General features: G+C 35.1%; 1 protein-coding gene across 1 annotated transcript in view; it reads right to left on the bottom strand.

The window, feature by feature from the left end:
• LOC137392720 (protein RRP5 homolog) overlaps positions 1-15,579 on the bottom strand; it is an 85,825-nt gene that overhangs the window by 10,064 nt on the left and 60,182 nt on the right. Inside the window, exons 26-31 of the mRNA XM_068079034.1 lie at positions 15,308-15,496; positions 11,117-11,190; positions 10,011-10,474; positions 6,166-6,336; positions 5,821-5,871; positions 4,416-4,582 (exon numbers count right to left, since the gene is read on the bottom strand). Coding sequence (XP_067935135.1) covers positions 4,416-4,582; positions 5,821-5,871; positions 6,166-6,336; positions 10,011-10,474; positions 11,117-11,190; positions 15,308-15,496 — 1,116 coding nt within the window. The remainder of the gene's footprint in view (positions 1-4,415; positions 4,583-5,820; positions 5,872-6,165; positions 6,337-10,010; positions 10,475-11,116; positions 11,191-15,307; positions 15,497-15,579) is intronic.

The raw sequence follows: 15,579 nt of genomic DNA, 5'->3' as shown, positions 1-15,579 counted from the left end.
ACACGAAGCTGCGTGCTAACAAATTTACTTTTTGTAAAAATAAAACAAACCAAACTTTTTAAATCTACTTTTAAAAATATGCTAAATGCATATTTAGCATATTTACTCTATTAAATCTATTTAACATAATTCCTCTACTGTATGTTTAGACGCTAAACATACAGTAGAGGAATTGACTTGTACAACAATTTTACAAAGATGGGATTTGTTAAAAAATTCCTCCACAAAGTGTAACGTAAACATAGAAAATACAGTCCGCAATGCTTATCTGTCATGTTATAACTTCTCTGTCATGTTCTTGGTATTTTAAACAGACACTAAACCAGACACAGCGCTAAACCAACAACCACCGAATTAAATATTAGCATAAATTAATAGCAATGCACTGAATATATAATATTTTTCGGTAGTGTTGCATACCGTCATCATGATGTAAGATAATAAAAAGCTTGATACTAGACTTTAAACGTCAGATAGGTTGCCCGATTCATAATTTTTTTTTACCATGGTTACTCCTTCAAAACTATTTAATCAATTGGTGCAGCATACCAAGAGGTCTATTATAATATTGAGTTTAATTATTCTTTTCTCTGAAAGGTAATTATATAGTTATTTAGTCACTATCTATTGTTCAACAAAAGGTCAATGCATTAGAAGGTCTACAAATGGATTGCATCGTATCAGCAACAAAATTGGATCAATTGCTACAATTTTGCAGAGCGATACCTACTGCTCATAAAAGTAAGAGGCAGAGAAGGATTGACCTAGGTAGGCCAAAATAGCCTTAGCTTCATAAATTAATAAATATGGCTGACAATTATTAGATACAAGAGAAGATACTTCCAGGAATAAAACTTTTTTCATAACTGATGAAATGAACAAATACAGGAGTGAAATGAAGCACATAAACTCTTCTCAACTTTATAATTTATACAATTGACCTTGACATAGCTCCGGCATGACTGTTACTGTATTACTTCAACATTCACTAGCGCATAGAATGAAATGTAATAAATTGAATCAACAAAGTCAATCTTGGTAAGTGTCATAGACCAGGTAATAAATATCGCAACTTTTATCTTACAAAAATGAAGCAAATCGTGGTCATGGACAGTAAGTAACTGAGAGGGAAGCTTTTGTAAAGGGGTTACAAACTTTTGTTTTTAATTAACACAACATTTTTTACTATACATAATTATTATAAATTTATATATAGATAAGCTTTAGAAATTACAAAATGGAAGAACTTCACATCTAAAAGAGACTAAATGACTAAAAGAGAGGAATAAAAATGCAAAATGTAAGAGTGGCCATAAACCAATAAATTACCTACAGCTCTGGTAAAGCCTCATGAGTGGAGAGTAAACCTGACAATTGTGCAGTGTTAGGAATAGGTGCAGAGCGCATGAACTGCTACTGCTACTCGTGCCCTACAGCTGCCTAGTCAAGCATGGCCTGAGAGTACGTACGCGCATGCTGAGATTTCTCACAAGCATCGATAAGCTTCAATAGTGTTGCATATCAAAAACAGGAAAGTGATGCATTTGTGACACGGGCTTGTTAGAAGCTATTTTTAACCTGATAAGAAAAACGGTAAAAACATCTCAACGGTCTCTTCCGACAGTAAGATGAAGTTTTTATCAATATAAACAGTCCATCACCGGAGATAATTGTGAACTCTATTGATTTTTGTAACATTTTTAACATCCGATTACATCACACGCTGATAAGAAATGACTTAACACGGATTATATTTGGGATGCTACACAATTAGCCTGACAGAGAAAAAAACAAGAGTCAATTTTGTTGCCGACGAGCAATCTAATAACTCAATATCATTGCAGCTCAAATGCGTGTGGTAATTGTAATGCATGAGCGCCATGCCACAATGCAGATGTTGTTCTTGCATAGCCTTATGCCTTGGCTTTACTTCCCCAGTGCTCTCCAAACCCAAACACAACATGTATCTTATCTTAGTGATGCACCTAGGTCATGAGAGCAAACAGATACTTCAAGAAATAAATTGTTCGACTGATAAAATGAACTAATACTGAGTGATTTGGTAAGAGGTGATAATAAGAGCAATAAGCCATCATTGCGGAGTTTAGACTGAGCAGTGAAAGTTTACAGGCTATCAATCTGCATATTAATACGAGACGTCTGAGTACCTCATCAGAATTTTGTCGTGTGATTGGTCACTGCCAAGGCCTGTAGCACTTGAGTGTGTCATATACCTCGCTAGTTCCTGACAACCCGAGCATAGCTCAGACAGAAAATTAGCGGAAATAACCAAATATATTATACATATTGGAGCAAATATTGCTGGAACTACCCGAAAGAGCATTATTGTGAGACAAGATAAAGCACTTGAGTCTCTAGTAGGGGGAGGTGAGAATACTAACCACTACAAACAGCCTCGCCCTGAAAATTATGACAGACAAACAGGATGGTGATTAATTGAAGGAGATTTTCGAAAGTTCTCACAGCTTCTGATTGACAATAAATATTTGAATGATTTATAATTTTTTGCAAAATCACCAGAGGTAATTATGATAAAAGTAAAGCTGAGTGGGCTAATCTAATAATGACCATGTAGTAGGGGTAGACAACATTTAATCTTTATCCCCATCTGACGCTAGTGTTGCGGTTTTGAACACCAACTGTCCTGTCCTATATATCCAGTCATTTCCTCAACTTTTGGATGAGTTGATTATAGGCACTTGCGAAATTAAATATCCTGTCTACATAGTAGTGGAAGGCCTCCACAGTCTTTTTTAATAAAACCTGCGCTTCTCATTCTGCAGTTACATGAGGCATCAGATGGAACATAGTTTAACAGAATTATGATGTGACATGAACACATTGAGCTATTACAAGTAATAGCAGACGATATGTTCCAGAACTTTGGGTGGGGCCAGAGCATACTCTTTTATAATATAGGATACATGGTAGCTGACTATCTGTTGGTAGATTTTGGCTCGCATTCTGTGCTAACTAAGTAGCGATGTACGCGAACATTTCAGGTAATAAAAATACTTATGCGCTTTAGACAAAATAATGCTTCATTCTTATGGCTTATAAGATTTTAGGCTTAAAAGAAAAAATTTGTTTCTGTCCAATTTGGAGTTGAAGTACATACGCTTTCATTTTAATGGCATTAGGCATTATTTGAATGGCAACCATCATTATTTAAATTATTTTAATGGCATGTTGTTGAAAGAGGCTGATGGATTTTTTCTAAAATGACATTTGTTGCTAGAAATTTATGTTGCTACAAGTTATGAATTTTCTCATGAATATTTGTCTAGATTTGTAAGCTTATCAAGTTATAAACAATTCATGGGTTGGCCAAGTGAACTATTCCAAAGCCACGCTTAATGGCTAATTCTAATTACAACAATTTTCAATGTGAAGAAGAAAAATCTGCTGTATTAAACAATTATATTCCAAAGATTATTTATTTATATCCCTTAATTACATGGACACAAAAACTGCCTAAAAACAACTCGAAGAAAAATATCAACCATTGCTTATCTCGTTGTTGAGTTATGTAGAGTTTTGTTGAGTAATGTAGAGTTTTGTTGAGTTATGTTGCTCAGCTAACACAATTAACTGTAAGGTTTGAGCAACTTCAAGTAGCATTTAGCCCATTGACAGCCTCTGGTTTAAGATAACCTGTGATTGAAGCAATTAGTGGTGCAAAAAGGTGGCAATGCGTATATTTTGTGTAATAATAGATATCTACTGTAATTTGTAGGCCAATTTTGTAGTTTTTTGATTGGTTATCATGGCGGAGTAATCACCAGAGTGTTGAACACTAGGAATGTTAATATTGACTGATTATTCTAACTAGTTTCTGTTAGCCAATAATAAAATAATTCAAATTACTCTGAATTGTTGGCTGATGCAGCTTTCAGCAAAATAGCTAGATTATCAGCTAGTGTAATCCATGGTAGCTTGAAACAACCCAACGACAACAAACTATCATTTCAGAAAACATGACCGAGGAAACCTTTTTTCCAACTATTTAAATTTAAAATGCTATAAATATATTTAGTTTTTACAAAAAAATTTGCATTATAGAGCAAAGTGCGAGTAGATTTTAATATCTGCCTATCTGACTAATTTAATACCTGCCTAGAATGCAGTCACTGAATCTAGATATGCCATTTGTTACTAGTTCAGCATTAGCAAATTATAAACACCCCGGAAATATATTTTAAGATTTTTATCATTTTGAAACAAATGAAATATCTAGATTCTGTGACTCGGTGCTCTAAGCAGATATTAAATTACCAACAAGACGGAATATAAAACTACCCTTGTACAGAAATATTGACTAAATATGGCATTAAACAGGTTCTTACTGCCTGTATAAGGACACAACCCGGCGGATAGAGTAAGTTGGTACGAACCGATATGATACTGTCTGTAACGCTTGCTCTGCACGCGTACGCCCCGCTTCTACTCCTTTGTGAGCAGCTGTGTAAGCTATCAACTTGGACCATATGGCACCATTATTTGGTGATTTCTTGAGGAGTAATAAATACTCTGCCTCTGTCTGGGGCCGAGCAGACTCGTTCTACAATGTTCATCAAATCACTTTCACGTCATCGCCATTTCTTGGAATTCCTGGTAAGCTATTCAGTTAGTCAGTGCTAGTGGGTACATTATGATCAGTTAGTTTCCATCCTACTCTTTGATATCATAGCTCTAGAGACTCCTAGCCAGGTCCTCGCTAGCTGCCTGAAGACAAATAGCGATCACTCGCCTCAGGGAAAGTCTGCCCACGGAAGCAAAGAATTAAATGGTCAAAGACAGATTCTTCATACATGATTTCATGCATCTTTCTTCCTCCAACGGGATATCAAAAGACATCAAGGTCTTTGTAAATTTTAGGGCCAATCAATACAAGACATAAGGATTTCTCCGCAGCAATTTGTCCAAATAGAAATCTCATCAGAGGAAACAACCTTCTAGTGATTTGTAAATAATCACTATTAATACCGGTGAAACATTTTCTCTCGTATTCTGAACATAGCCGAGCCAGAAAACCTCAAATGAGATTCTGACGATAAACTACGAAGGTTTTACAAGCGGATATTGGTGAAAAACTATGACAGCAATAATACCGTTATTTATGACTCCGTGAGTATGTGGTTGCACCATCTTTAATTATACAACTATAAATAGAAAATTGACAAGCTACGCAGAACTAAACGTGAGAATGTATACAAGCATTCTTTACTGGAAAACTGATTAAAAAATATTGATGAAAACTGCTCATAGTGATGAGTAGGCAGCAGCCTGAGGACTAGAAAATATTTGACATTGGCTAAAATATCTAACAAGCAAATATGTGAGCCTAAACTCCCTGGTCAACAGAACTTTAGAAAGGTCACAGTGCAGTACATTTGACTATACTTCAACTATGCAAGTCCTTGGAAATATCTTAAGATTATCGACATAAATTCATTAGATTAACCAAATTAATATAATACTACACATGTACTTTATTCATAATATATGCGGCAGTTGAGATAGAGGTGAACATGTGACGGATGTGTATAATCCAAGATAGTATCCATCAATTGTAACCTACTGACCCTGCAATGCCCAAAGCCATGACACATTTCATGAAATGTAAGAAACACAAAAGCAGGTAAGTGATAACATTAGATACATTGATAATTTGATGGGCTCCATGACATATTTTTAGGTTCATATGACTGGCCCACTTGATATAATCATACGCCAAAACCTTCCAAACTTGGACTAGTTATAAGGTCATGGTAAGGTCAAACAGAAGACTAGACTTACCGAGGTGTGAGCAGTTGACAACTCAACTTTTCTTGCTAGAATCACATCAGCCTAAACAAAAGAGGAAGCAATTAATGTCTATGCAAATTACAAGTGCAATCCGTCTTTTCTATCAGCAGACGTATTAATAACAGTAATCGGTGATTCCTTCGACCCAAATAGACAAGTGCTTCCACACGGGACGGGACGACCAATTTGCATGTATGGCAATGTGAGGAAATCATTGTGTGTGCGGTAAGAAATTAAAATTAAGGTACATTAAGCTTTAGAAGGCCAGAATGCAAACCCACAAGTTCAGAACTGATCATTACTCCGTATGCCAAAGTCTAGTATGATGTAACTAACCTGGTCGGCTACCCGTATTCTTTTCTGAACTCCCTTGCCAACCTTCTCCAGCTGATCTAACTTTAGTTCTACAGCACTGGCATCAGTTGCATACTGCGTCTGCAGACTCGTTATACTAGCCCCAAAATCTAGAACTGGTTGTTGCGGCGCGTCGGAGTGAGCCCGCTTTACCTAAAATAAATCCAAAAACTTACAAAAACTATCGACTGAGGAAAGAATGAAAACGGCAGCGTGAAGCATGCGTAGTCATTAACACGGTTAAAAACAGAAACGCTAAGACGGTGAACTGCAAAAGAACTGATGAAAACAGTTTTGTAATCAGCTGAATGCTTGCAATACCTTTATGGTTTATTTCGAACTAAAATGAGTAGGCCTATATTTAGATGTTTGTGGTGTACTGTACAGTTTGATCCAGCGTATGTTGGCGATAACTTACAACATTGAAAATTTTTTTCTGTAACCAAAGAGTGTGCTGAAATAAAAGGGAATACTCAAATGCGCATTGAAAAAATATTTAAAAGGACATATATAGATCATTGATAGCAAAATATGCCTGAATCCATAAAAAATATTTCTGAACAAAAGAAAATAATGCTTGAACCGAAATAAAACAAGAAATCTGGATAAAGTTTTTTGAAAGTAGTATACACATTTAACAGAAAACTAGAAGAATATTATAATATGTAAAATTCCAAATTCAAAGTTTCAAAATTCAAAAAGTTTTCAGAGGATAGTATTAAATGTGCTTTAGAAAACGATTCAAATATGCTTATAGTAAAAAGCAAATAGGTTTGGTCTAGTTGACTGGAACACGATATGAAATACGTACACATTACATTTACACATACACATTCTGACTAACAAACATTATGTTGTCGCTTCGCTTTAAATTCCGTAATAGTAACTTCAAGTTCATCCGTAATAGTTTTATTAAGCTTGCAGTAGTAAAATGGAAGGCTGCACTAAAGAGGCTAGTCTCAAGCACCCAAGGATGAATCAGTAATGGAAGTGGTAAAGCAAATCAGTGTTAAAACCAACAACAATGCAAATGAGTTACAAAAAACAACGCGCACTGCTCCCTGAAGGTAGTGAGAAACCTCATGCAGGTGTATGGTTGGCGATTAGGGGTCAGAAATTGACAGGACCCTGTAAAAATATGAATTATAGAGTTTAAATATAATGATAGCTAATTATTGCAACTAATTAACGAATAATACTCAACAAGCCATGGTAATGTGATTATCTTTCATGGAAACGAAAAAATTCATGATGAAATCGTTCTTTGTGACGATCGGGATAAATTTTCCATTAAGTTCTGATGAAAAAGCATTTACAGCTCGTTTGTCAAAAAGTTAGAAACTCTCCCCATCTACTATTATTAGCTCTTTGACGTAGTAAGTTGACGATGCCAACAGCCAGAGATAGGATACAGATTCATGACTCTAAAAATAATATATTAAATAGAAGCGCAACATTCATTTTGTTACATGATTCATTTCTGCAAATATAAAGAACATCTTATTTTGAAGATATGAACAGAATGTTTGTGCAAGCATTCTATTGTCGACTTTCATGGCAGAGGAAAACTCAGTTTACTCTAAATTATTTGCAGTAGTTAAAACTTCACTAATAAGTAGATGTGTAGAAACCAACTGCGGGTTTCTTACAATCGTACAAAAGCACTAGATCTTGCATAAAGCAATTTTAAGCTGTTAGGGAATACTACTGCATGAGAATTCTGTAACTAGAATAGACTGTAGGAAGATTCCATTGGACAGCACATGATGTCTCTTCAACATACACAATCGTTGAACCTAACAGCAATCGTTGTTAAACAGCCGCCACATAATAGGCCTACCTATTGTAAACTATGACCTATGACTTTCCTTATATCGATCAATAGATAATGTTTGAACTCTCAGTAACTTTTCCTATAATTATTACTTTGACCACAATGAACAGAGATGTCTTAAACTATTCATTTCCTACTTACATTAGAAAAATATTTATACAATTTTTTTGTAAAAACAGATGATTATAGTCGTTAAAATAGAACAGCTAAACTTATATTCAAAATTTTTTTGATTTGCATTAGCAAAAAAATGTGGTTTCAGACACCCTTGATTTCTCTAAGGTGAATAGGACTGAGGGAGATGGTGCGGAACTGCTTAACATTTCATATAATGATTGACTATATGATTGCCGATCAATGTATGACCAATTACTAGATCAGAAATGGGAGGCCGTTTCAGATGTAAAAAGGGAATTTAAAAACTTTATAAAATAATAGCTTTTTCATATTTTAATAAAAAAATCTTTAGATTTGCCTTCCTTGCTGGACCATTTATACCAGGTATATTCAAATGCTGCTGATTACGCATTTTTATTGCTGCCTACGCAGCACTTCATATAATGGTATATAGTGAGAAAATGGGAGTTTTTCTATTTTTAAAGTGAAAAATTGGAAGATTCTGCGATCGCTGTTTTTATAGTATATAAAAAAGAAACCGATAAAAGTAAAACTGAAATTTAATCACGGTAATATTTCGCTATTTTGCGATTCGGTTTGCACAGCTTGAGTATTTCGCGCAGTAAAAATATTCTTTAAAAATTTAAACAAATTAAAAATAACTAAACACAAAAATATATATATTAATCCCTCATCCTCTGGTCCAGTGAAATCCTTCCACTAATAACTTTATTGTGAAGGCAGTCGTCGCAGTTTGCTGTTTTTCTTGTTAGGCTTTTGTGAAGTGTAAAAGTGCAAAACACTTGCGACACCCTTCATCATGCCTCATAAACGCCCTTGACCCTCGAAATCATATAATGAATGAAAGAAAAAGAAGAGCATGCGTACGCTTGATAAAAAAGTGACTTTAGTAGAAATGGTTTATTAGTTTCTACTTCACAGATTTTCCCTTATCGTGGAGACGCGGTCCCAATTAACCGCAAAAAGTGAGGGAGTACTGTAGAAAGGAACTATGCTGACTTTCGAATGATTAGAATAGGATCGAGAGCGTGACACACACTGGAGTTAAATTTCTTAGCAACGCATAATAGAAAAAATATTTTCAACAACATTGCACCCATAATTATACTAGCAAAATTTGCTGTCCAGATAAATGCTAGTTATCATAGACAAAGCTTAAAGGTTGACTTGCAACAAAATTCCCATTACAGTTATTTGGTATCAAAAAATTCAGTATGTCTTACTCTGCTGTGATGTAGGTGCAAAATAAGTGGAAATGTGATTACAAGCTCTTAAAAGCTCAAAAACGAACAGTTAATCGCCGCCATCATGAAACTGCTGTAGATCGGATTGTAATCATATTTCCACATATTTTGCACCTACAACACAGCAGAGTAAGACATGGTGAATCTTTTGATACCAAATAACTGTAATGTGAATTTTGTTGCAAGTCAACCTTTAAGAAAAGCCTCAATAAAGCAAATTATGTGATAATAACCGAATTGCCCATACCAGGGTTTTCAGTTAGCCGAGTTGACAGCCTTTTAAGCTATAGGAATAAATATTCACATTCGACACTGATCTGCACCACTGATCATGTGCAAACATGTCGAAGAATTATAATTTTTTCTACGAAAAAATTGTTTCTGAAGTATAGTTGCCTGTGCTATAACCATCTTCGTTTCCATCGATTTACCGAAATTATGAGGTATCAGCAAGTTTCATACATTTCAAAAATGTATAGAAACTTGCTGATCCCCATAAATTGTCCTAACATTTTACATCAGTAGCTCTGGAGACCAAGGACTATAAGCTTCAAGAAGGAGTTCAATAAGTATTGTATTAATATGTGGTAGAGCTGAAAGATAAAACATACCACTATATGCACTCCTGTTTCAGCGTCTACCACATCAACTGCTGCCTTTCTCTTTGTTGTTGCAGAGTTAAGAGTTCCCTTTGCTTTCGAATACGCATCTTTCTCATTATCTGTGATCGTCTCTCTTACATCTTCAGCAACTTTTGTCTTTTTTCTTTTTTTGTCAGCTGTTGTCTTCAATTGAGCCTTGTTCTCATTTTTTGTGAAGTTCTCTTTTACAGATTCAGTGATAGTTTTCTTTTTCTGTTTTTTATCAACAGCTGCCGCTACAGATTTAGCATTGTCCTTAGTTTTTGAATGAGCATCTTTTTTATTTTCTAATATATTTTCTCTTATAACGTCAGCAACTTTTGTCTTTTTTCTTTTCTTACCAACAGGCTCCGATTCATTTTCAAGTGAGCCCTCTTCAATGTTCCCAGGCTCTTTGACCTTGCTAGCAGGAGACAGGTGAGTGCCTGTCGCAACTGTGGGAGCAAACAGACGATATGTTAATCTAGCACTCGTTTGGCGATCAAGGGATCTTAGTGGCATTGTTTTAGACTCTACTCTGGTGAGCTGGTGAAATATGCATGCAATATATTAGTTAGTCCCAAAACAAACAGGATCCTCAGTACACTTCATGTCTTTTCTGACAATTTATTCTTTCGCAATTCATTGCAGTTTTAAAATTAATCGATTTTAAAATGAATAGTTTAAAATCCATGTTGCACATTTGATTAATAGGAGGATGCTGCTCAAACCGAGGTAACTTAAGAGATTAGCATAGCTGCGTAACAAGAGCTACCAAGCAAAATAGTATGGGAAAATAAAATTGTACTTTAGGTAAAATATCACCGATCACACCCATAATATTGGACAGACTATTGCATTCGGCTTAGACTCCCACCTTTTCCTAAAGGTAATAGGTTGCGTAAGGCAGAAATGTACCAGCATTAGCTGAGAACTGCAGCTGCTAGCCAAGCTTCCACTAATTACACCAGATGAAGACATCGAAAAATGCTAAACAATTACTATCTATTATTTATATTCCTTTGTTTATTGTTTTAATGAGAAATAATGACTAGACCGGTTGACAGTTCTGCGTACATATCAGGGTATAAACCTACCTTTAGGCAGTGACTTATTGCCTCTTTTCTCATTCTCTGTCTTCAACACAGCTTCAAGTCTATTGCTCTTAGTGCTACAAGAAAGAATTGTTTCAGAATAAGCGCAGCCAACTGAACTGTATTGTTAAAGCTTCCGATATATCTGAGAGACAACATAGAACAACAAACAACCAAAAATTCCCTGCTACAGGTGAAAATTGTACACACTATTTCCTTGTCTTGGGAAAGGCTAGTTACAGACATGAGCTGGTACGCATAAAACTTCAAAATGTCCTGAAATGCAATGCTAACATACCCAAATCACAGCTATGACAGGTTTTCATCTACTACACATACAGCTAGTAAAATATAAAACAAGAAAAATTAGAAAAAAAAAGATTTTCTCAACAGCTGATTTTTTAATATAGGTCATCTCAATAATTTTATGAATTAAGAATACCAATACCTCCTCTGTAGGACAACCTTATATGCTTTTTTCCATTGTGTATGTATATATTACATATCAAATATGACCTGTTGACATTGTGTATGCATATATTACATGTCATGTATGACTTGTTGACATTGTGTATGTATGTATTACATATCAAATATGACTTGTTGACATTGTGTGTGTATATATTACATATCAAATATGACTTGTTGACATTGTGTATGTATATTTATGTATGTACGCATATACATATGTATATGTGTGCATGTATATATATATATGGATATACGTGTGTGTATAAGACACAAACAACCAGAAATTGGTGATAATTGGAAAATTCCCTTCATTAATCATTGTAAAATTATGAAAAAATATATACATTAATTGTTGTTAGAGGTTAATGTATGATTAACAACTGCTAGTGTAAAATAAATACATGTTGAATAGCTCGCAGTCTGTAGCCATTGTCATGGAAGAACAAGGGCAGTATAGGAAATAAACTATTTGCATACATGTAATTGTTTCAGAATATTTGCTAATAGTATTTAGTAATGCATTCATAACCATTTTTAAATTGTCCAATTGAACCCAAAAGCTGCTTTTCATAAAATAGATATGCCTTCTAGGCTCATTATGAAAAGACGATACACAGCTAAATTCATTTACCTTGCACAAATTGCTAACATAAAATAGGTTAGGCTCTATACCGAGTTGCCCACAATCACTGAGGCGAACATTAGGGGGCTCTGAGCAGGTGATGAGTATTTTTTATGTCTAGCTGCCAAAAAACCATGTCACCATGTCACCTATTGTGTCTAACCACAGCTGTCTAAAGATTTTTATTATCTTGCTCATGTGAACACAAAATCTCGTAAAAACTTGACATGCCAACAACTCTTATATCTATCTCTTTCAAGGCTTTATTTTATTTGAATGTGCAGGTACATCTTTCTCTAACACGAAGAAAATATTACAATTTTTTTCATTTGAAAATCGAATAAATCTTGTGGTTTTTCAAACATAAATTTAGGGAGAAAATCTATGGACCGCTCTAAGGTACATCGCAAAAATTATATATAATAATTAATTTGGATCACCTAGCCTGTATAACACGCTTTCAGCATAAGAATTTTATATCTGAGTGGCTAGTAAAGGGGAAAGTTTACACGTATGGAACGCAGGCTCCGATTGACGGTGCACGGATCAAATCGAAACAGCAATTCTCGTCATGTTTGTGACCAAGGAAAGATACAAAAATGAGCATTGAACAATCTCAAGGTGAAATCGTTATGACATTTCTGTTCAAATCTAAAGGGGCTGCACTCATGTGTGCTAAACAAGCATTCAATAGCGTGGAGAATTCTGCTTCGACATTATTTAGATATTAGTGGAAGTTCTCTTGACAATATCAATGACACACCTAACAATATTTAGATACTAACAGTACATTACATACACACATGAATAGATTTCAGACGCTCACACTGTCTTAATACAAGGTGAGACCTCACAGACCTCTCTTCTGCCTTCAAAACCATGACGCCCCGCAATGAGGTCAACGGAAGTAGTGACATTGCAACGATGTCATCAGAACTAAGATTAAATGTGACACATCTGTAATGTATTGTGACAGAGAGAAATGACTTCATTAATTCTGGATAGAAAACACAACGGAATCTTGTGGAATAAACTGAACCAATAGGCTAAATGACACAAAAATCTGAACAGTTAAATATAAATTTTCAACGCTTCAGAATTTTTGCTCGCAAAGTAAGTTGAGACATGACACTAATTTTCTATCAATGTTAATGTTTTAACAGAAATCTGAGAATTTTCATGTCAACTTAACAGCATGTTCAACTAAGGGGAAGTCAGAAAAGAAAGATACGTGAGGAGTGATGGAATGTCACACAAGCTGCTGTAACAAGGTAATGATTAATGTTCAATTATATGCACAGCTGTTAGATGAACACATACCGGAGGTGCCAAGAATGGCTATGGTATGAGGTGACAGCTAGAAACAGATTCATAAAAATTGTTGGCGCTTCAAGCCAAATCCTAGGCCAGTCAAAAATTTCTACATTTATAAAACAATCACCTGATCAATTGTGTTGCAATATTTTAAACTCTGCATTTTTCCAATACGAGATTTATAGTTGAGAAAGAACTGACTAACCTAGCTCCTGGGATAAAATGTATGACTGCAGAAGGCAGGTGAATAAGTAAGAGGATCCGGCTGTACAATAAAATATCTGATGGCAGGTAAAACTAAACGTTAGGCGTGTTTTGCAGAGATTATATACCACAGCATTAAGAATGGATTGCATTTTCCACAAGATACAAGAAACACATGCCTGTGGATAAATGCAAACCACCAATTAAAGAAAGTATCTTGTGGTGTTTGACCTGTTGGACTTGTATTGTTCATTTATAGATGACAAAGAAAGTGACAAAATGTGCATTTTGCATAAACCATGCAGTACGCTTATAATGCAATAGCAGAAGGGTCATCTCTAATAACATATGAATAATATAGCAGAAAAATATTCTGCTATGGCCTGTCACATACCTTGTGACAGGCTGTAGCAAAGTATTCCATACTATGGCAATCAAGCTGACCATTGATCATCCTTGAAGATAAATTATCAAACAAACAATCGCTATTCGCTAAAATCACTATTCTGACCAAATTAATTGAAACGGATTTTCGGAAATTTGATATACTGCTAATATTTATGCAATATCTCGAGAATCAATGCAGATATTGTTTTACTGTAAATTGCTTCTTATTCAGAACAAAATTCTCTACAAGATAAGTACAAAATTTTTATTGAATCCCACTCTTGCAAAATCCCTGAGGCTTCTTTTGCGTTGAACGAACGCGGCAAATTTTTTATTGCCATGACTATGGCGATCTGGTTTTCCCATTTTAAAAAATAAGTAGAAATGGAATTGCTTGGTAAAAAGATTTTGATTGAGTGCACGTAATTGACAACAAGGTTGTTTCGTTGGAGATGAAATGTGATTGGTCTAGCTAATGTGAATGCTTCGTAATGAAAAGAAAAGCAAAACCCTATTGATGAGTCGATTCATCGGCTTACGCTCTGTACTTCTATTACCGCAACTGCTAATACATCGCCTCATGACAGTGAGAGAGTTAATCATGTTTTCATTGTTAAAAACAATCATTTTTTTGAGATTAATCCTGTCTTTAGCAATGAAAAACTGAATTGTTAACACTGACCAACACATTAAGAATATATATATATATAAATTGGAAAATTAAATTAAGTTGAAGCTTACAGCCTGAAGAATGCGCCAGCAGGAAACTGATAGTAGCTGAAATACAAGTAAACTATTTAATTTTCCAATTTATACTGCTCCATCCTATGTTGAGCACTCTGATTTTAGTTCCAAGTAAGATACATTTCTATATATATATATATATATATATGTATATATATATATATATAGAGGCCATGCGTCCACTGCCATGCGTCCACTTCTAAACCAAAACAACTTCCTCAAATATCCATGCACTAGAAACCTTCACTGTATTACCAATACATAACAAATGTTCCCTAGACATCCATGCACTAAACACCTTCACTGTACTACCAACACAACAAATGTTCCCTAGACATCCATGCACTAAACACCTTCACTATACTACCAACTCAACAAATGTTCCCTAGACATCCATGCACTAGACACCTTCACTGTACTACTAACACACAACACAACACATTTGAGCATACCTTGTGACAGTAATCCAGCAAGCGCTGCCACTCGTGTAGTTTTGTTTGAAGGTTTGGAGCTCACCAGCACTGAGCGGCAAAGCAAACTTGTGGCCAGCAGAGATGACAGAGACAGAGGAAGGATGCAGAACAGAGACAACTGCAGGCAGGTGCATCCCTACCTTTAGTTCCCCCAACTGCAGAAGGCCGCTGTAACAAATTTAAAAATTGTATTTTGTATTACCATAGATCTTTGACCATATCGATACTAAATAGTCTAAAATAGTCAGAAC

The sequence above is a fragment of the Watersipora subatra genome, chromosome 4, assembly GCF_963576615.1.
Source record: "Watersipora subatra chromosome 4, tzWatSuba1.1, whole genome shotgun sequence".
NCBI lineage: Eukaryota > Metazoa > Bryozoa > Gymnolaemata > Cheilostomatida > Watersiporidae > Watersipora > Watersipora subatra.
This window is presented reverse-complemented; position numbering and strand designations above follow the sequence as displayed.